This window comes from Mobula birostris, chromosome 13 (genome assembly GCF_030028105.1).
Source record: "Mobula birostris isolate sMobBir1 chromosome 13, sMobBir1.hap1, whole genome shotgun sequence".
NCBI classification, from domain to species: Eukaryota; Metazoa; Chordata; class Chondrichthyes; order Myliobatiformes; family Myliobatidae; genus Mobula; species Mobula birostris.
This window is the reverse complement of record NC_092382.1, coordinates 31,753,584-31,776,911: the sequence shown is the minus strand read 5'-3', so window position 1 is coordinate 31,776,911 and position 23,328 is coordinate 31,753,584. Positions and strand designations below refer to the sequence as shown.

Genomic DNA, 23,328 nt, shown 5'->3' with positions numbered 1-23,328 from the left:
TCAAACCCCTCTCAGATGCTGCTGAGTATCTGTTTCCAGTCCCTCCCTCGGCAGCTCATTCCAGACACCGATTACTCTCTGTGGAAAACATGCATCCTAAATCCCCTTTAAACTTTACCCTCTAACCTTGAACCTATTCACTCCAGTGCTTGATATTTGCACCAAGTCATGGACTATCGAACTTTGCTTTGCCCCTCATAAATTTATGAATTCTCTGAGATAGCGGTCTCAGACTCCGACGCTCCAGAGAAAGGAATCCAAGCTTGATCGACCTCTCCCAGAAGCCAATATTCTGTAATCAGGGTGAAACTCACCTGCACCCTCGCCAGAGCCTCCACATCATTCTCATGATATGGCTACCAGATTTGTGCACAATACTGAGATTGTCTCTTAACCACAGTTCATCCAGTTACAGCACAACTTTAAAAATTACGTACTCACACATCAACTCATCGTTAGCACGCTGCCAATTGTGTTCCCACTTTCAGGGAGCTATGCCCATCCATCACAAGACCCATCCACTCATCAGCCTTCCTAACGGTCCCAGCATTCACTGTGCACATCGCTAGCAAACTTGATCTCCCAAGGTGCAACTCCTCACATTTGCCCGAATTAACTGTACTCGGTGACTTTCTGTTCGTATTTCTCATTGGATGCTGAACATTTTGACAACAGTCCCAAATTTACACAACTCCGCCGAGTTGGTTAATCGACGAATCAATCCACCTATGTGATTCTTTCTATTTAATCATTTTGAGTAATACATAGTTTATTATTAAGTTATTTACATCACACATGACACATAGCGAGCCAGTAGCCTTGCGGAGATTACTGGTCACAGACCTTCACCCAGAAGAATGCTCCTCCATTCCTGCTCTATTTGATGTGGCCAAGACAACACTGAAATCAATGTACAAAGTCTCCGCTGAAGATTCCTCAAACCGAAACGTCGATTGTTCCTTTCCCTCGATAGGTGCTGCCTGACCTGTGAGCTCCTCCACCATTTTGTGTGCTGCCCTCACTACTTACCCTCTTGTTTTACTTTAATCCTATTCACCAAGGACATTCAATGCCTCAGTAGCCCACTCAGATTCCCTGTTTAAAATTTCTCTGTCACTGTCTCCCGCACCCAGCCCGTTCTCCCACAATATAACGCTCCTTAACTCGGCCACAGAAAACACACCGAGAACTCCCCTCAGCTCCATTGAGCAACAACCCGGAAATCCGGGGAGAATTCACCACTGCCCTTCCAAAAGAGAAAACAACATCTGTTTCTCTCTGTCTGTTGGAGGCGTTTCCCACATCAGGATGTAACAAATACTGACAGAAATTCTGTCTGTTCCCTGGACAGATACATTGCCCGCTGCTGTATTCCTGTCTGAGTTTCAACCACACCCACCATATTCAGGAGCTCCTTCCCCTTTCACTCAGGTGAAGATTTGCACGGTGAGCGGAGTGATTCGACCATTCCCGTTGTTAGGTCCCTGCGCTGGACCTGGTGAATTGTTCCAGTGCTCAAGGTCGCTTTACCGGTAGGGTCAATGACCCCGTTTAATGGCACGTTTTGCTGTGCCCCTTTAGCGCCCAAGTTTATTCCTCTGAACTATTGATGATTTGACTACACGTGTACAATGATGACAGAGTTTTAATGACAGAGAGCCCAGTGAACATACCTGTGTACATTCTGACTCTGAATGACGTTGGTTGATTGTCGTCTGCTTCTCCGCCGTCCGGGTGGAAGAAAGCACCACCTGCTGGCGATGATGTGAAATACACAAATAAAAGAGTGAGTCAGTCAAGCCTGGTTTATACTCTGCGTCAACGCGTCGCCGTAAGCTCTGCGTCACCGCAAACCCTACGCAAATTTGATAAGGACCCCCACGCGACAGCTTGCATTGCTGCGACGCGCACCTCTCACAAAATTCAATCGCGCGTCGCGGCAACGCAGAACGCAACAACTGTGATCGGTCCGCTTCATTGTATCGCATGTCATTCTACGCTGCAATAGCTTCCCATTGGGCGACTGAAGGGCAGGGAAGGAACTCTGGTTGTAATGCTTTCCATAAAGCCTTACAGACCTCCGAAATTGGACAGGTTGCTCTCTGGGAAGGATGTGATCGGTCGGTGGGAAGCCTTCAAAGAAGAAATTTTGAGAGTGCAGAGTTTGTATGTTCCTGTCAGGATTAAAGGCAAATTGAATAGGAATAAGGGACCTTGGTTCTCAAGGGATATTACAACTCTGATAAAGAAGAAGAGGGAGTTGTATGAAATGTATAGGAAGCAGGGAGTAAATAAGGTGCTTGAGGAGTATAAGAAGTGCAAGAAAATACTTAAGAAGGAAACCAGGAGGGCTAAAAGAAGGCATGAGGTTGCCTTGGCAGTCAAAGTGAAGGATAATCCAAAGAGCTTTTACAGGGTATATTAAGAGCAAAAGGATTGTAAGGTATAAAATTGGTCTTCTTGAAGATCAGAGTGGTCGGCTATGTGCGGAACCAAAGGAAATGGGAAAGATCTTAAATAGTTTTTTCTGCATCTGTATTTACTATGGAAACTGGCATGAAGTCTATGGAATTAAGGGAAACAAGTAGTGAGATCATGGAAACTGTACAGATCGAAAAGGAGGAGCTCCTTGCTGTCTTGAGGAAAATTAAAGTGGATAAATCTCTGGGACCTGACAGGGTGTTCCCTCGGACCTTGAAGGAGACTAGTGTTGAAATTGCAGGGGCCCTGGCAGAAATATTTAAAATGTCAGTGTCTACAGTTGAGATGCCGGAGGATTGGAGAGTGGCTCAGGTTGTTCCGTTGTTTGAAAAAGGATCGAAAAGTAATCCGGGAAATTATAGACCGGTAAATTTAACGTTGGTAGTAGATAAGTTATTGGAGGGAGTACTAAGAGACAGAATCTACAAGCTTTTGGATAGACAGGGGCTTATTAGGGAGAGTCAACATGGCTTTGTGCATGTTAGGTCATGTTCGACCAATCTATTGGAGTTTTTCGAGGAGGTTACCAGGAAAGTGGGTGAAGGGAAGACAGTGGATCTTGTCTACATGGACTTCAGTAAGGCCTTTGACAAGGTCTCGCATGGGAGGTTAGTTAGGAAAATTCAGTTGCTGGGTATACATGGAGAGTTGGTAAATTGGATTAGACATTGGCTCGATGGAAGAAGACAGAGAGTGGTGGTAGAGAATTGCTTCTCTGAGTGGAGGCCTGTGACTAGTGGTGTGCCACAGGGATCAGTGCTGGGTCCATTGTTATTTGTCATCTATATCAATGATCTTGGATGATAATGTGGTAAATTGGATCAGCAAGTTTGCTGATGATACAAAGATTGGAGTTGTAGTAGACAGAGAGAAAGGTTTTCAGAGCCTGCAGAGGGACTTGGACCAGCTGAAAAAATGGGCTGAAAAATGGCAGATGGAGTTTAATACAGACAAGTGTGAGGTATTGCACGTTGGAAGGACAAACCAACGTAGAACATATAGGGTTAATGGTAAGGCACTGAGGAGTGCAGTGGAACAGAGGGATCTGGGAATACAGATACAAAATTCCCTAAACGTGACATCACAGGTTGATAGGGTCATAAAGAGAGCTTTTGGTACATTGGCCTTTATTAATCATTATTAATCAAAGTACTGAGTATAAGAGCTGGAATGTTATGATGAGGTTGTATAAGGCATTGGTGAGGCCGAATCTGAAGTATTGTGTTCCATTTTGGTCACCTAATTACAGGAAGGATAGTAATAAGGTTGAAAGAGTGCAGAGAAGGTTTACAAGGATGTTGCCGTGACTTGAGAAACTCAGTTACAGAGAAAGGTTGAATAGGTTAGGACTTTATTCCCTGGAGCGTAGAAGAATGAGGGGAGATTTGATAGAGGTACATAAAATTATGATGGGTATAGATAGAGTGAATGCAAGCAGGCTTTTTCCACTGAGGCAAGGGGAGAAAGAAACCAGAGGACATGGGTTAAGGGTGGGGGGTGATAGTTTAAAGGGAACATTAGAGGGGGCTTCTTCACACAGAGAGTGGTGGGAGTATGGAATGAGCTGCCAGACGAGGTGGTAAATGTGGGTTCTTTTTTTAACATTTAAGAATAAATTGGACAGATACATGGATGGGAGGTTTATGGAGGGATATGGTCCATGTGCGGGTCAGTGGGACTAGGCAGAAAATGGTTTGGCACAGCCAAGAAGGGCCAAAAGGCCTGTTTCTGTGCTGTAGTTTCTATGGTGCTATGGTTCTAAATTATGGAGGACACATTTCGCACGAAAAAAGACGCTCGCGTCTTGTTTACCCTGACACTACCATGACCATGAAGCCTTGTGTGGGCGGGTGAGTGCACATGCGTGACGTGCGGGAATTGCCGAGCTGCACAGATACACCAACGCACAAGTATAAATGCTCAAAATGCGCGTAGACCACTTGCGTAGGTTACGCCGTCCAGTTAATGCAGAAGTATAAACCACGCTTTACTCTGCCCTTCAAATTTAAAACACTTCTGTAAGATTGCTGCTCAGTCTCCTACTTTCCAGGGAGTAAAAACAGAGTGGTCATCCTCTCCCTAGAACTGAGGCCTTCTGGCCCTGACAACAGACTCGCAAATCGTCTCTGCACTCTTTCCACTTTACCCAAGCCTTTTGAAACATATAGCGGCAAGAACTATACTTTGTACCACAAACACAGTCTCACCAACGACTGATACAACGGTCCCATAGTGGTTAACACACGTCTTTACAGTTTGAATGACCCAGTTGCAATTCCCACCGCTGCCTGTAAGAGTTTGCAGGTTCTCACTGTGATCACATGGGTTTCCTCCAGATGATCTCGGGGGACCTAATGGGCAGCGCGGCTCACTGTATCTCAATAAAAAAATAAATAAAATAATTTCCCAAATCCAGCACTCAGTACCCTGACTGTTGAAGGACGACGTGGTAAACACATCTTCACTACCCCATGTTGCCGTATTGAGCGAACAGTGCACCCATACTCCACAATGCCCCCGTTCTGCGACAATCTCAGACCAATATTCAATGCAATATTCAAAATGAAACTGCAGAGCACCAGGAAAACCAAGGTAAAGTAAGGTTTGATGTTGATAGCATCCCTCAAGAATATGCAGTGAAGCTGGTAGAGAGAAGCCAGAAGAGCATTGCAAACAAAAAGAAGACCAGGAAAGCTAAATGGATTTCTGCGAAAGCTGAGCAGCGAAGAGAAGTGAAGGACATTGGAACAAATACCTCCAAATGAACACAACGTTCAAGAAGACAAAGGAGAGATAAGAAAACTTACTTAACAGACTGATGCAAAGAAGATGAAGAAACCAAAGAATTGGAAAAACAAGAGATCTATTCAAGAAGATTAGAGAAATCAAAGGAACATTTCATGCAAAAATAAGTATAGTAAAAGGCAAAGAAGGGGAGGCCCTTACAGAACCAGAAAATGTCAAAAAGAAATGGCAGGAATACACAGAAGAATTGTACAGAAAATATCCCAACAGCCAAGACACCAGCAATGACTCCCTCGACGATCCAGAGCCAGACATTCTGGAAAGTGAAGTCAAATGGGTGATAGAAAACATTGCCAATATAAAGGCAACAAACATCACAGTTGCTGGTGAACGCAGCAGGCCAGGCAGCATCTCTAGGGAGAGGTACAGTCGATGGTTCGGGCCGAGACCCTTCGTCAGGACCAGCATCTTTGATGTCTGTTGCTTGAATTTCCAGCGTCTGCAGAATTCCTCGTGTTTGCGCCAATAAAAAGGCTGCAGGATGTGACAGGAGTCCAGTTGAATTGTTTAAAACTTTAAAAGATGTTGCTGTAAAAGTGTTGTACGCAATTTGCCAGCAGATCTGATAATCCTAACAATGGCCTTTAGACTGGAAAATAAAAGTTTATATCCCAATTCCCAAGAAGGTCAATGTAAAGGATTGTTCAAATTACCGAACAATTTCACACGGTGGCAAGGTGACACTAAAGATCACGCAAGCAAGACTACAGCAACGTATGGAACGAGAACAACCAGATGTACAAGTTGGTTTTCGAAAAGGCAGAGGGACCAGAGACAAAATTGCTAACATATGCTGGATAATAGAGAAATCAGGAGAATTCCAGAAAAGTATTTATCTATGTTTTAATGATGAATCTAAAACCTTCAACAGTGTGGACCATAATAAACTATGGCAAATCCTTAAAGAAATGAGGATACCTGGGCATCTGATCTGCCTTATGAGAAACTTGTACGGAGATCAAGAAGCAACAGAACTGACCACGGAACAACAAACTGGTTCAAGATTGGGAAAGGAGTATGACAAGGCTGCATTCTGTCACCCTACTTATTTAATCTATATGCTGAACACATCATGAGGAATGTTGGTCTAGAGGACTCAAAATGTTGGAATCAAAATTACCAGACAAAAGATAAACAACTTCAGATATGCAGGTGATACTGTTCTAATGGCTGAAAGTGAGGAGGATCTGAGGAAGCTTCGAATGAAAGTGAAAGAAGAAAGCTGGCTCCTTGCTCAATATTAAGAAAACCAGGCAGTCCTATTAACTCCGTCGTATTAAGTGGAAAGGAAGTGGAAGCAGTGATGGATTTTGTCTTCCTCAGTTCAACAGTTTCTACATGGTAAATGCAGCTAGAAAATTAAACGGTGCTTACTCCTGGGGAGGGCAGCGATGGGAATTTAGAAAAAATACTGAAACGCAGACACATAACATTGTCTCCGAAGTCCGTAGAGTCAAGTCTATGGTATTTCTAGTTGTGATGTGTGGCTGTGAGAGCTGGACTGAACACAAAAGAATCGACGCCTTTCAACTTGGATGCTGGAGAAAAGTGTGAAGAGTTCGTTGGACAGCCAGAAGATCCAACAAGTCAATACTTGAAGAAACACTGCCAGACTGCTCACTAGGAGGCTTGAGAAGATGAAATATTTTGGCCACATCATGAGAAGACAGGATTCCTTGGAGAAGACTCTCATGTTAGGCAAAACAAGAAGGAGAGGATGACAGACACTACGATGGATAGATAATATTACTCAGACAATGGCTATGCCCTCGGGGGATCTTACAGAGGCAATTTCCAACAAGAAGACTCGGTGTGCAGTAACGCTGTTGTATTTGGCTGTATTCATGGGTTTTCATGTATGTTTTGAATGACGATTAAAGGAACATAAGTTGGACAATGATTGTATCATAAGCAAAATACAGAATAAATACAAATGTTTTCAGTCAATAACAGACTTGTAAATGTTGCATTTTGTCCCTCAGATAAATTGCTGATGCAGACAGGGAGAAACCATACTCCAAACATCTGTCCCCACAGCGCCCACTGGGACAGTCGTGTTGTGAGTGTTACTGGGACAGGCTGCTGGCCCAAGGTGGGTCTGTTTACTCCGCTGTTTAAACCCAGCCAGCTCAAACAAAAGGCAGCCACTGAGTCCCTGCAGCCCGTTGTGTCATAGAGAAAGATCGTGACTTGCTCTCAATATCCCCCCCCCCACCCCCTGCACACTGCACTTGCTGGTCAACACTTTACCGGTGTCCGCTACAAATGTATTGAAGCCTTCGTCCTCGCCACTTCAGAGGAGATAAACCCCCTGTTCTCCCTCTTCAATCCGTCGCCCTTGCAGCTCCTCTAACTCCATGGCGAGGAAGAGCGGCATTGAAGCAACAAGCTTGTTGGATCTTTCCCAAGAGTCAGTTTAGGAAACAAGTGGCGGGGTCTAGAGAGGGAACTCCTTAATGACAAACCCCATATTCCCATTGGTTGGTATGCTAAATTGGCATTTGCTGTCACCAATGAGAGACAAGTAAATCTCACGTCACTTCACGGGAGATACCGGGCACGCGCAGCGTCAGCACGGGAGCGCGAGGGTGACGGCGCTCCGCCAGAGGGCGCGCGTGGGCAGTGGGAGGGGTGGTGAGCTGGAGCACGCGGTAGATGGGGAGACTGTCGAGTCAGTGACAGAGACCGCGGGAGCCTGGCCCTCGGTCCCGTACCGTGCTGGCCAGCTCACCGAATGAGTCATGGTCGATCCGCAACCCGCTGCGGTACAACACTAACTCATAAATATCCATGTATATACCTAATCAATGTAGTGTTTCTATTCAGTTCCACAATATAATTAATATGCAGAAGTTATATTGGCTTACACTAATTAAACTGTCAGAACTTTTCTAATCAACGCACCAAATGCATAAGTGGACCACTCGGCTTTCCGAAGCTGCTGCTGATCTGATTCAAACTTCCGTTACACATTCCCCCATGTTCATCTGGAAAACACTTCAACACCACTCTTTATAAAGAAACTGGGCTCTGAATGGAATCAAAGGCTTTACTTTCACTGGTCTGTGAGCAGAAAGAGTTCCTGACTCCCGTGATTAACACCGGTAAAAAAAACAGGAGAGTGAGAAGGGGAGTCGGGGGAGGGGGAGGGGAAACTGATGCTGCTTTTCATTACATGATGCCCTATCCACAGCTAATCCTTCCGCAGTCTCTCTGAACGTTGCATCTTCCTTAATATCAACGGCTTCATCATCTGACTCAACAGGCTGCTTCCCATCCCTCAACGACTGAGTTTAAACCGACTCCGGCAGCTGTAGCAGTCCTGGCTGCGTGGACATTCGTTCATCTCAAGTCAGATGTAACCTGTGCCTTTGCTACAGGGTCAGATGGGAACATTGCAAAACCTACTTCTGCTTGAGCACGGATTCTGACAATTTTTTGGTAAAAAAAAATAGTTTATGACGCCAGGGTATGTAAGTATTATTTATTGGTTGGCTGTTGCTAGTTAGGAATGAATGAAATGTGGTGCTGGGACATTTGGCTTCAAGAGGGTTTGCTCTTAGCAGAGGCTTGCACGACGATATACTTGAGGGCAAGTATATCATTGCAGCTTGCAATAGACGGGGGAATTAATGCCATGTTGCTGCAGTTCATGGTACGACACCCCGAGCTACCTGCCAGCCTTGTCATCATATGGGAGCTGAAACATGGGAGGATGAACCCTGGGCGCCCTCTCAAGACTATGGTCAACACGGTCCTAGAAGACAGCGGCACGGCTAATGTAGGTGAACTGAACACACTGATGAGGCAGACGGAGCAGTGGGGAGTCCGTCATCGTGCCTGACGCCGGCCCCCTAGGCCTGAGTCGATGTAGTAGTAGTCATGGTAATTCCACATTTCTGTTATCACTACAGCAGGAAACAACTGCGGCGTCTAATAGAGGGAAGAAATTCTAAACGCATTTCACAGACAAAGCAAGGAAAAATCGGAAGTGACAAGTTTGAAATGAGCAAACAATATGAGGGAATGTGCGTGGCTTCACAGAGCTGATGCCGACAGCATATTAGCAGATCTGGAATGATTGCAACTGACATAACTGGCACATCTAGGTTTATTTAGTCTCATTCCAGCTATTTCCTATTTTCCTTGGTACAGAAGTGCAATGTCTAAAGGACCAATGTTAGAGTAAATGAGACTCACCAAACTTTCTCCTGGCTGAATTAATGGAAACTTCGAGTCAGAAGGGTTCTCTCCAGTTGATGATCTCAGTCCTCGGGCTGGTTCCATTCTTGCTGTTCCCTCATCTTCAGTTGTGGTTCGCTTCCAGTCGTGGGCTTTTCTTCCAATAAACCTCTCACCGCAGGTCTAAATTTAACCAGACAGATAATGAAATATGTTACTAACACAAACAAGAACAAAGCATTAACCTGAAATTTAAATCTTAATACAGATATGATCTGAGTGAAGAAATCTGGAACTGTCCCTCACACTTTACATAGCCTGTCTTGGATACAAAAGAACAGACAGAAAATTCTGGAGGAACCCATCAGGCCAGGCAACATGTGCACGTTGACTCTACTCTCTTCCATTAATGCTGCCTGGTCTGCTGAGTTCTTCCAGCATTTTGTGTGTGTTGCTTGAATTTCCAGCATCTGAAGATCTTCTCTTGTTTGTGATGGGATACAAAGAAGTCATCGTTCAGTCATGTTATAAGATACAAGTTATAATACATAGGAGTAGAATTAGGTGATTCGGTCATTCCAGTCTGCTCCATAATCAATCATGGAGAATTCTTTTTCCAAAACCATATTCTTGCTTCCCTGCTATAACACTCGACCTATTTAGCAATCCAGAACATGAATATACCGAACGATAGCCTCCACCACCCTCTGTGGCATCAAATTCTACAGATGAACCAACCTTTGGCTGAAGTAATTGCTCTCACCTCAGTTTTAAAGTGAAGTCTGTTTATTCTGAGGCAGCACTCTCAGATCCCAGACTCTCCGTCTAATCAAGACACCCTCTCCATTCCCACTGCATCCAGACTTGCTGTTATTCAGTTGGTGTAAATAATCACCCCTGGCCCTAACTTCCACCCCCCCCCCCCACCACCACCAAACCCCAACCACCATCCCTCTGAACTCCACTGAACAGCAGGCCCGGGGTCATCAAAAGCTCCGCCTACATAAAGCTTATCATTGCTCAGATTATTCTTGTGAACCTTGGTAGCAACAACGTTACTGAATACATTTCCAGGAAAACAGGACAATTGGCCCCAGGACAATGTACTGGGAAAAGCTCTGGTTTCTTTACTCTCCTATCAACTCTCACGAAACGAGTGCTGGGACACTGGTCCATTCGCAGGAGATTTAAAATGTTCCAGGGTGAATGTAACACACAGAAACTGGAATCACGAGAAACACTCAGCAGGTAAGGAACAGCTGTGGGGAGAGGAAAAAAAGTTAGCAATTTGGTTTCCAAACCTTTCATCAGAATGGATTCAAACATCATCCAGTTTTTAGTGGAAAATCTTGGGTTGTTCTCCATGGAGTGGTAGGGACTGAGGGAAGATCGGATGGAGGTTTATAAGATTATGAAAGACATAGATAGAGTAGACGGGGAGTATTGTTTCACTGTTTAGAAATGTCTAATACCAGAGGACATGCAATGAAGGTGTGAGGGAGTAGTTGCAAAGGAAATGTTAGGGTAAGTTGTTCTACTCAGAGAGGTGTGGATGCCTGGAATCCGCTGTCTGTTATGGTGGTGGAAGCCAACACATTGGAAGCTATTAAGAGATGTTTAGGTAGGCACATGGGTGTGAGGAAGATTGAGAGGATATTGACATTGTGTAGGTAGGTGTCATTATTTTTTTTGGGGGGGGGTTGATTTACTTTTTATCTGGTTTGGCACACCATTGTGGCGGATGCACCTGTTCCTGTGATGTACTGTTCCATTTTCTGTTCTATCTTCAGCATCTTGAGTTTCTCTTTGACACCCACCAGCAGATAGACAGGTGACAGTGAGGGGTAATTTGCAAATGTGAATTGAATTCTGAAACCACGGTCTATTTTTACTGGTGCAAACACAAAACAGTGCATTTAATCACAGCCACTCCCTTTGAGGGATGGAATGTGAACTCATTCTCTGCTTTGTGTCCAAAGGAACTTCAGAACCAAACATCTGAGCACAGAACAGAAATACTCGCTCAACATCTCATAAACCCGGACAACTTGATCCCCTGATTCTTTTTATCTGGGTGAACACATGTGTGATATCCCAGGATCCAACCTCAGTGGGTCAAAGCCCTCACCGAGAGCCTCGCACATCTTTTCCACATCTCACACAGAGTGTTTCCACATCTCACACTCAGAAACTCACGCTACAATATCCAATCCCCGGAGACGTCTGCTTCACCGCGGAAGGAGGGACATCCAGCCGCATCTGTAAAAGCACCAACGTAGACCGAAGCCCAAACACTGCCAGTTCCATATTCCTGGAGCCCCCATCGCAGTATTATATCTCAAGCACCAACCCTCCCAGGGCTCTTTGCTGGCGGTAATATGTGGCAGTGTCTCAGCTAATCCCAGTTCTAAAATTTACCCTCCGACATCAACCCATGACAGAACTGGAGCCTGATGATCCTTTGTCTGGACGGGGATCAGACGGGAAACATAGGCCTTGGGTTACAAAGAGGGTTTTGATACATTTCAACTCAGTTACATTGAGCACATTTGCTCATTATTTTATTCTTGAGTGCAGTATAGCCCAGCTCAATTAGCTGGCACTTTCCCCGTAGTGTAACAGGAACAAAGTGTTTTAAATATAAAATTGAAAATATAGCACTGGAAACAGTACTGGAGATTTTTCTGTTCTTTCGATGCCCAAAACACTGACTAACTGCAAGATGTTTGACACACTGAACAGAATTGCACAAATGCAATCCTTACAATCATTAGTTGTTTCTTCATTCCAACACAGACATCATCCATCCGGCACAGTTAATGCTCAAAGCATCCTCGTATCAGCACCGGCTGCTGAGGCCACTCTCTCTCCGCTGAGAGTCAGTAACCAGAGAGCAATAAAGATGTTCAACTCTCCTTGCAGCTCTGGTGAGCTGTTGCTCTGGCGACGGAGGAAGTGGCTCGCAAAGGTAACCGAGAAAGGAAATAACACACGCAATGTGACATGATCTGAGTTTCATTCTAGCAAAGATGAACTGAACATTCAGCCATTTTGTAACGATGAAACTAAAATTCCAGCGGTTGTATTGACCCTGTCGAGGTGCATTCAGCTAATCTCCTGCTAGTTCCAACTCTGCAGAACTTCCAGCTGCGCAGACGCTGGTCCAAAATAAAAGCACGTTGTTGGATACGATCCGTCTGCAACAGATGTCGATTATGTGTAGATGTTTCAACTGAGATTCAGAGAGCCCTTACAGCACAGGCAGGACTATTAACCCATCCAGTCTGTGCCATGTTCGGTGTGGTCCAATCCCCCTGCACCCAGACCATAGCCCTCTATACCTCCCTCATCCATGCACCTACCCAAACATCTCTCAAATACTACAATTCAACCTTCATTGCTCATTCGGCTGGGAGCTGTTTCCGCATTCGCACCACCCTCTGAATGAAGTAGTTCCCCCTCAGATTCCCCTTAAATGTGTCACTTTTTGCCCTAAATCCATGACCTCAACCGACCTGATGGGCAAACGCCTACCTGCATTCATGCTATTTATACTACAATACTTTTGTATATCTCCAGCAGGGGCTTCCAACCTGGGATCTCTTTAAGACACTGTCTGACTCTTCTGCTACCTTAAAGTAATTATGGATCTGTGTTCCAATGTCAATTTGTTTTGTCCCACATCCCAGACCTCCTACCACTCAATCAGTAAATCATAGCCTCGTTTTCCCTGCCAAAATGTAACACCCCTCACTTATCTGTATTAAATTCCATCTGATAGTTTTCAATCCAATTTCCCAGTTCCACACAACTCTGTTTCCCAAGAGACTTCAATCATTCCAAAGCAATGTGCTAAAAAGCTAGAAATGAAATAAAACCTCAACAGGTAATCAGTCGAAAGATAATTTTTCCGGTCTACCACCCTGTGTTGGAATGGCTTTGAACAATTTCTGATTTGATTTCAGGTCTCCAGCATCTTGAGTGTTTTTTTAATTTCCAGCTGCTCACAGGCAGGTGAGAATAAGTAGGAATTTCCAAACACGGAGAGAATACTGAACCCGATGTAGATAACCAACAATGAAAACACTGGATAACTCATTCCAGGTTCTCATTCGCTCTGTGTATTGAGATTAACTCTCAGGTCCCTTCGATCAAACTCCCAACCCTGGGCAACGAACCCTGGTGTATGTGGCTAGGCATCAAGGGCTTTACAGAATAAATAAGGGGAAAATATCCTTAACCGTACTAGTAACGTTCCCTCCCTGGTGCTCTAAACATTCTTCGAGGCACAACACAAACCAGACACGAAAATTACTCCCTGTGAGCTGAGCAGTCAATGTCTGTAATAGCAGACGTAATACGGACTCTGCAGGGGTGCCGGGCCAGAAGACATCCAGGCTGAGCTCGCATACAGTCTGCACATCAGCGCATTGATGTCTTCACAGCCATCGCCAACACTTCACTCATCCAGGCTGCTGTTCCCTCATGCTTCAAATCAGCCACCATCATCCCTGTACCAAAGAGCTCTCCACACTCAGAACAAAACGACTACTGCCCAGTGGACTTGACGCCCATCAGCATTAAGTGCTTTGAACGCCTGATAACGGCACATATCAAAAACTCCGATCCTTGCTCACTGGGCACTCACCAATAAACTTACCGACAGAATCTCTCCAGGGCAGATGCCATAACGTTTGTCATTCCTCTTGGCCTGACACACATAGAAAACAGGGACACTTGTGTCAGAATGCTGTTTCTGAATTTCAGTTCGGCATGTGACACCATTGTCCCACAGACTTTGGTGAACAAATTACTTCTCAGCCATCTAATTACACCACTGCGCAACTGGATGCTAGGCTTCCCAGCCACCAGACCGCAGACAGTCAGATTGCACAACCGCTCGTCCCTTCCCATTATCCTGAACTCGGCTGTGAGCTGAGCCCATTGTGTACACTCTGCTCACACGTGTCTGTTTAGCCAAACACCCAATAGCCACATTGAAAAATAAAATCACCGATGGCACTGTGCAATGAGGCTCATCAGTAACAATAACGATATGTCAGACAGAGAAAACAGTCACATAACCTCTTTCCCAATGTCAGCAAGACAAAGGAGATGGTTATCGACTTCATTCTCCCTCTTGATTTTATAAACATACAATGTCACCCAAATTCTCCTGTGCTCCGTGGAATGAAGATCCAGCTCGGCCAGCCTCTCCCTATAACTAGGCCCTCTAGTCCAGGTAGCATCCTCAATAATCTCTTCTGCACCCTCTCCAGATTGATAATATCTGTCCTACAATAGGGTGAACACAACTGTACAGATTGCTTGGTGTATCCTCACTAGCTATTTATATAACTGCAATATAATGTCTGTAATCCAAAACTCAATACCTGACTGATGAAGGCCAGCATGATTAAAGCCTTCTTTTCCACCCTCTATACTTGCACATCCGCTTTCAGAGAACTTTACCCTTGTAATCCCAGCTCGCTCTGTTCCACAACACTCGGTGACCCTCCATTCAGCATAACAGGACCACGATGGTTTCATTGTCCAAAATGCACCATCTTTTACTTGTCCAAGTTGAAAACCATTTGCAATTTCTCAGTCTATCTCCATAACTGACTAACATCTCTTTGAAATGCATTATAACATGTTGCAATATCAACAAGACTCCCTAACTTAGTAGCAGACTTGCTAACCGTGCCATGTACATTCATAAACAAGTCAATGTCATGAGTAATGTATCTCAATACCGACACACGCTTCATCGTCGTCACAAGCCTTCATTCACTAAATCCATCATCAGTTATCATCCTGTGTTCTCTGACATCGAGCCGGGTCAAAATTGTTATCTCTTTCTAAAACATCAAAATACTTGGCAGGCTAGGTTCCACTGGTTGGTATAATTGGTGATTTCCCCACAACCAAAGTCCAAACTCTCCGATCACCCTTTTCGCTTCAATCTGAGGAAATTCCAACCCAGCTGACCAACCTAGAGTAGAGCCCGTATACCGCCAGTTCTATAATCTCAGAGACTCCATTCCAATGTTGTAACCCGCACAGACTACCCTGGGACGCTTTGCTGCCGGCGATGTGCCGTGATTTCCCTGATGCACAAATTAAGATGGAACGGGTACCTAACGACGCTCTTCCTGGGCCGGGGCTCAGGCTGGTTCACCGGTCTGTAGATTGTGAGAGGATGCGGATGCACCCACTTATCCCCAGCAGCTAACTGGAGCTCATTTGTTCTCTATCTTATTCCTGAGTGGGATCCTGCTCAGCACGGTGGCTGCTATGTCTTCCTCAGGGTAGCTGGAACGAAATGCTTTCAATGTAACATTGTAAAATATAAGATATTGGGAAGTCAGGCTACATCTGTGAATGGAGAAATGGCGGAAGACCCAGTTTGAGATCTGGGGCCGTCCAAGATGCTGAAGATCTGCTGAGCGACTCCAGTATTTTCTCTTCTTTCTTTACATTTCCTGCAACAATAGTATTTTCTCTCTATTTTAACGCACGGATATTAAAATTGCAAAATGCTTGGGACACCCCAAAACTGTTCAACAGGTTTGTGGAAATTCAATCACCACCCCCACCAATTGGTTGGATATCAGTTCATTCCGACCCTGCTGTAATACATTCCATACAGTCAATGCTCACAGCATCCTTTCCTCCCACTATCATTACTGACACACCCATCACACTTCTCACAAGCCTCTATTTGCTCAATCCATCTTCAATCATCGCCCTCCGCTTACTGTCATCGAGCTCGGTCAAAATAGTTATGTATTTGTAAAACTAAAAAATGTTTGACAGACCTGACATCTCACTGGCTGGGGTAGTCAGTGATTTCCCCACAACCAACGTCCAATTGCCCCGATCTTCAGCGTCACTGCAGACTGTAGGCATTTCAATTCCAGCTGTAGAATTACCAATATACTGTCCGTTCCACATTCTCAGAGACTCCATCCCAATATTATAACCTGCACAAGCACTGCCCACTGACGCTTTGGCATCAGCGATTTGCCGTGGTGTTGCTGGCAGTTCCGATTCACAAACTAAGGAGAAATGAACCTGATGGTCCATCTTACTTTAAGACTCTTGCAAAAGTACATTGTCTTTTTTCCTTTCTCTCTGTTTTACTGCACAGATATTGTCTGACTGCAAAACGTTTGGGGATCCCAAAACTGTTCAACGGAATAGTGTAATGCCAGACCCACCCCCACCGATTTGTTAGTTCTCAGTTCATTCCTACTCTTGTGTAATACATCCCATACAGTCAATGCTCACAGCATCGTTTCCTCCCACTATCATTCTGTTGCAGTTGCTCCTGAGGGCACTGTCTCTACGCTAAGAAGCGGTGACCACAGAGTGATAAAAATGTGCAGCACTTCTTGCAGCTCCGCAGGGCTGTTACCCTGGAAACGGAGGAAGTGGCTCGCCAAAAATAATCGAGAAAGGAAACAACAAACTCAATATAATATGCTCTGAGTTTCAATTGTGACAAAAGTTAGCACTGCAGCCATTTTGTAACAGTGAAACTAGAATTTATTGACTTAATGGTTGTGTTTACCCTGCCTCGTGCTGTGTTCAATTAAACATGTCGAGGAACCAACTAGAGAGCAGGCTATTCTGGACTGGGTTTTGAGCAATGAGGAAGGGTTAATTAGCAATCTTGTCGTGAGAGGCCCCTTGGGTAAGAGTGACCATAATATGGTGGAATTCTTCATTAAGATGGAGAGTGACATAGTTAATTCAGAAACAAAGGTTCTGAACTTAAAGAGGGGTAACTTTGAAGGTATGAGACATGAATTAGCTAAGATAGACTAGCAAATGACACTTAAAGGATTGACAGTGGATATGCAATGGCAAGCATTTAAAGGTTGCATGGATGAACTACAACAATTGTTCATCCCAGTTTGGCAAAAGAATAAATCAAGGAAGGTAGTGCACCCGTGGCTGACAAGAGAAATTAGGGTTAGTATCAATTCCAAAGAAGAAGCATACAAATTAGCCAGAGAAAGTGGCTCACCTGAGGACTGGGAGAAATTTAGAGTTCAGCAGAGGAGGACAAAGGGCTTAATTAGGAAAGGGAAAAAAGATTATGAGAGAAAACTGGCAGGGAACATAAAAACGGACTGTAAAAGCTTTTATAGATATGTAAAAAGGAAAAGACTGGTAAAGACAAATGTAGGTCCCCTGCAGACAGAAACAGGTGAATTGATTATGGGGAGCAAGGACATGGCAGACCAATTGAGTAATTACTTTGGTTCTGTCTTCACTAATGAGGACATAAATAATCTTCCAGAAATAGTAGGGGACAGAGGGTCCAGTGAGATGGAGGAACTGAGCGAAATACGTGTTAGTCGGGATGTGGTGTTAGGTAAATTGAAGGGATTGAAGGCAAATAAATCCCCAGGGCCAGATGGTCTGCATCCTAGAGTGCTTAAGGAAGTAGCCCAAGAAATAGTGGATGCATTAGTGATAATTTTTCAAAACTCATTAGATTCTGGACTAGTTCCTGAGGATTGGAGGGTGGCTAATGTAACTCCACTTTTTGAAAAAGGAGGGAGAGAGAAACCGGGGAATTATAGACCGGTTAGCCTAACGTCGGTGGTGGGGAAACTGCTGGAGTCAGTTATCAAGGATGTGATAACAGCACATTTGGAAAGCGGTGAAATGATCGGACAAAGTCAGCATGGATTTGTGAAGGGAAAATCATGTCTGACGAATCTCATAGAATTTTTTGAGGATGTAACTAGTAGAGTGGATAGGGGAGAACCAGTGGATGTGGTATATTTGGATTTTCAGAAGGCTTTTGACAAGGTCCCACACAGGAGATTAGTGTGCAAACTTAAAGCACACAGTATTCGGGGTAAGGTATTGGTGTGGGTGGAGAATTGGTTAGCAGACAGGAAGCAAAGAGTGGGAATAAACGGGACCTTTTCAGAATGGCAGGCGGTGACTAGTGGGGTACCGCAAGGCTCAGTGCTGGGACCCCAGTTGTTTACAATATATATTAATGACTTGGATGAGGGAATTAAATGCAGCATCTCCAAGTTTGCGAATGACATGAAGCTGGGTGGCAGTGTTAGCTGTGAGGAGGATGCTAAGAGGATGCAGGGTGACTTGGATAGGTTGGGTGAGTTCATGGCAGATGCAATTTAATGTGGATAAATGTGAAGTTATCCACTTTGGTGGCAAAAATAGGAAAACAGATTATTATCTGAATGGTGGCCAATTAGGAAAAAGGGAGGTGCAAGGAGACCTGGGTGTCATTATACACCAGTCATTGAAAGTGGGCATGCAGGTACAGCAGGCGGTGAAAAAGGCGAATGGTATGCTGGCATTTATAGCGAGAGGATTCGAGTACAGGAGCAGGGAGATACTACTGCAGTTGTACAAGGCCTTGGTGAGACCACACCTGGAGTATTGTGTGCAGTTTTGGTCCCCTAATCTGAGGAAAGACATCCTTGCCGTAGAGGGAGTGCAAAGAAGGTTCACCAGATTGATTCCTGGGATGGCAGGAATTTCATATGAAGAAAGACTGGATGAACTGGGCTTGTACTCGTTGGAATTTAGAAGATTGAGGGGGGATCTGATTGAAACGTATAAGATCCTAAAGGGATTGGACAGGCTAGATGCAGGAAGATTGTTCCCGACGTTGGGGAAGTCCAGAACGAGGGGCCACAGTTTGAGGATAGAGGGGAAGCCTTTTAGGACCGAGATTAGGAAAAACTTCTTCACACAGAGAGTGGTGAATCTGTGGAATTCTCTGCCACAGGAAACAGTTGAGGCCAGTTCATTGGCTATATTTAAGAGGGAGTTAGATATGGCTCTTGTGGCTACGGGGGTCAGGGGGTATGGAGGGAAGGCTGGGGCAGGGTTCTGAGTTGGATGATCAGCCATGATCATAATAAATGGTGGTGCAGGCTCGAAGGGCCGAATGGCCTACTCCTGCACCTATTTTCTATGTTTCTATGTTAAACATCAATTAACCGAACAAAACACAGCTCCTTGTAAGCTCAGTGAGGTAAAAATGCAGTACAATACTTCAGAATGAGACATGGCTTAGAAGAAAGATGGTTGACATATATCAGTGACGTGGTGAGATACAGGCTGGACAGATTTTGAATAAAATGGCACGGAATGGTCAAATAGAACTAGCTGGGAGAAGGGATCAATGACAATCACTGATGGTCCTCCAGCTTTACACAGATACTGAATTAATAGTACATACTATATATATATAATCCTAAAATGTCAAAGCTATAGCAAACAACAAGAACGTTCGCATGCACCCTTTGCCCCTGAACGCACCACAGAAAGTATCCCATCCGGATACTTCACAACTTCCTACGGCTACTGCTCTGCGTTTGACTGCAGGAAGGAGCAGATAACTGTGGTCACAGCTGAGCGCGCCACAGAAACTAGCCTCCTTTCCATGGACTCTCTATATACTTCCCGCTGCCTCAGTGAATCAGGAAACATAATCGAAGATTCCCAGAACCCTAGACATTCTCAATTTCAACCACCCATCGGATTGAAGATTGAAAGGAAACAGAAAGCACACCACCAGGCTGAAGGACGGCTTCCATTCCATTGTAATGAGTCAACTGAATATTTCTCAGCACGGTACGATGTAACTCCATGTGAATCTGCATCATATGTTTACCTGTAGTACACTTTCTCTGTACCCATAAAGCTCTGTTAAACTCTGTTAATGTTTTACCTAATATACTAGGGGTGACTGATAAGTTCGTGTGGTCTAAGGTAGAAGGAAATGAATTATTAACTTCAAACTTTCTGCATAATCACTCAAAGAGTTGACCTGCACATGCCTGTAACGAGAGCTGTATAACTCATCCCCGTCTACCCTAGGCCACGAACTTATCAATCAAACATGCTGTCGGCACTTTCTGGAGGTCCAAGATCCGTATGCTCCACGACCAACAGTCTAAGTGTGTAAAATAGGAGGGGGCTATGTTGAAAAATTAAAGTGCTAAGTTTTCTAAAATTGTCTCCTCCTATCTTAGGCCACGAACTTATCAATCACGCCTGGTGCTCTTGTATTGATCAGTGTGGGTGGTATGCAAGACAAGATTTTCACCGTACGGCGGTATATGACAATAATAAACCATTCCCCATTTAATTGTGTGGAAATATTACACAGACTAAGCTTCAGCTCTGGAACTTCGGGAGGGCGATTTCACCGAAGTGTACAAATTTTTGAGGAAGAGACAAATGGAAAAGGCCTAATTATCGCATGAAAACGGTTATATACTCGGAAATGTTCGCTGCGCTTCGGCGGGTCGTAACTGTGGAATGGAGTCAAGAAAAAAATTGCCCACACAAAAAGAGGGAACGTCACAAATTCGATCTCACTGCCCTGTCTGAACTGACGAAAGATAAAACTACTCATAGACACGGAGCAGTGTCCCGCAAATGCGATTACTCCGTTTAACCTCCGGCTGCAAGAACACAACAGGCCGAATGGCCGCTTCCCGTGCCCTGAATTATCTAAAACAGTTATTGACCCCAGGCATCGTACCAGGCGAAGTTTGGATCTGATACCGCGCGGGGTGATGGAGGTACAACTCAACGGATGAGTGCAGTCCCGGCATCAGCACCTTACCCTTTCTTCGGGCTAAAGCAGCAGGGACTGAGCGACGGCTCATCTCAGACGGTTCGGTGTGAAGGCCACACAGCCCGGATCGACCCCGGCAGGTTCTCTCCGGGAACCCAGACCGATCCCCAGTTCGGGTGAGTTAACGGGATTCGAACATGCCCGCTCGGAACGGCCTCAAATCCTCACCGATGGGAACTTGATGTACTAACCTCGCAGACAACAATCCTTCCCCCGTCTCCCCGCGACGTTCCGCTTCAACACAGAACGGAAAGGCAGCCACCCAACATCCGAAACTGAGCATGCGCAATGTGAGCTCCGCGTCTTCAGAGCCGGGGCGGGGGTTTTGTAGGCAGAGCAAAGAGGTTAGAAGGGACAGCATAGACCATAGACCATAGAGCATAGGGTCGTTCAAAAATTTAAAAAAAAATAATAATAGCAGTAAACCGATCCCCCATTTTAATTTTGTGGAAATATTAGACAACCTTGTTTGTAGCTTTGAAAAGTGTACACATTTTTGAGACACACAGATCAATGGAAAAGGCTTAATTATCCCATACATACTGTCGTACATTGGAGAACATTAGATGCACCGCAGCTCGTAACATTGAAATGAGTCAAGAAAAAAAAAATGCCCACCCACAGCGAAAGGACGTGAGAGATCTGGATCTCATAGCCTTGTCTGAACGGAAGAAAGATTGAAATGCACAACCACGAGAAACGAACCCGCAGATGCCGCAGATCTGCGGTAAAATGAGAAAATGGAGCGGGATCGAGTGACGTGCTGAAGGTCTCCCTCCTAAACCGGTGAGTCTGCTCCTCACCCCTCATACGCTGCATGACCCACCTGCCGCATTTTCCACATTATTTCATATTTACACCAGTTACATTTTTAAATTATTCCTCCGTACCTTTTCCCTTTCTCCTTCCTTAGGGCATTGATTTATGGGTTCAGTCCCCATACCAGTCCACCATACAGTTTACACCCAGACAGGAAATGTGCAGGTTCCAATCAAATCAGTCCAATGTTTACAAACACTAACTTCTAATCGCATTCCCCCGGGCTCACTGGACAGTGAAAGTTTACCTTCACCAAGTGAGACACAGCAGGAGGTGGCCATTCAGCCCATCGAGCGATCAACAAGATGGCGACTGCGCTCCCATCTCAGCCACATGTTTCTGTCCAATCCTCATTTCCTCGATCCCTTCGGTCTCCACACATCTGCCGGCCTCTGTTTTATGTGAGGATGATCATGAACCTTTACTGCCTTCTGTGGTGGGGATTTACACTCACTCACCATCCTCGAAGTGGAGACATTTCCCTTCATCTCAGTCCCGGACAGCCCCTTTTTCCATTGGTTCAACCGCTAATGATGCTGTGCATTTCAATGTGTTCACTCCTTCATCCTCGGTTCTCTAAATTAAAGGCTTATCGCGCTTGATCTTTCTTCACATGATGACCCGACCACTCCAGGGATCAGTCTGGCGAATCTTCAGTGCATTCCCTATCACAAATACTCTCTAACCTCTTTGTTAATCCTCTATAAAATGAAAACTTACAAAATTCTTGAGAAACTCGGCAGGTCAGGTAGTACCTACGGAAAAGAGTAAACAGATACATTTCGGACCGAGCCCCTTCTTTAGGACTCAGACTGAAGAGGGGAGATGCCTAAATTAAAAGGTAGTGGGTGCGCAAAGAGGCCTTCTGGAAGGGGATAAGGAAAATCAGGTGGGTGGGAAAGTGCTGGAGAAGAAAGAATCTGAAAGGAGAAGAGAATGGACAATAGGAGAAAGTGATGGAGAAGGGGGCCCAGGGCTTACAAACAATCAAGTTTAGGAACAATTCTTAAAGTCTTAAGATTCAGATGGCAAAGTAAAACAGATGATGGGAGAGAGATTTGTAATCCACATAGAGGTACGCAGAGAGAAGGCGATACGAAGAATCACAGGTTCCACGCTGGTAAGTGAAATAACAATCGTTGAAGATCTTGTCCGTTGAATCGTTCCGAAATCTACTTAGAGAAATCACCAGGTGACAGTCACAAGAGTATCGTCTTCACTTAACACCCTGATTCCAGGTAAAGAGCCAACAAAAGTGATACCACAGGTTACTCCAGGAAATCCACACAAATGGATTATACGAAGAGACAGTCACACATCAATTGTGCACTGCGTGCCGATAATCAATCCAATCTTTTGGGCATCAGAGAGTTCCAAACCATAGCAGTGAC

At 44.8% G+C, this 23,328-nt stretch overlaps 2 protein-coding genes across 13 annotated transcripts in view; both read right to left on the bottom strand.

Moving 5' to 3' along the window:
• Nucleotides 1-21,388, bottom strand: part of LOC140208712 (uncharacterized) — a 31,662-nt gene extending 10,274 nt beyond the window's left edge. Inside the window, exons 1-3 of one of the 2 annotated variants that reach the window (XM_072277593.1) lie at nt 21,107-21,388; nt 9,487-9,651; nt 1,674-1,751 (exon numbers count right to left, since the gene is read on the bottom strand). In XM_072277593.1, the coding sequence (XP_072133694.1) occupies nt 1,674-1,683 (10 nt within the window). In that variant the 5' untranslated portion in view covers nt 1,684-1,751; nt 9,487-9,651; nt 21,107-21,388. The remainder of the gene's footprint in view (nt 1-1,673; nt 1,752-9,486; nt 9,652-21,106) is intronic. The other variant, XM_072277592.1, reaches the window with a different exon arrangement.
• LOC140208694 (NACHT, LRR and PYD domains-containing protein 3-like) overlaps nt 1-23,328 on the bottom strand; it is a 247,788-nt gene that overhangs the window by 18,331 nt on the left and 206,129 nt on the right. The gene's annotated exons all lie outside the window — the stretch shown is intronic.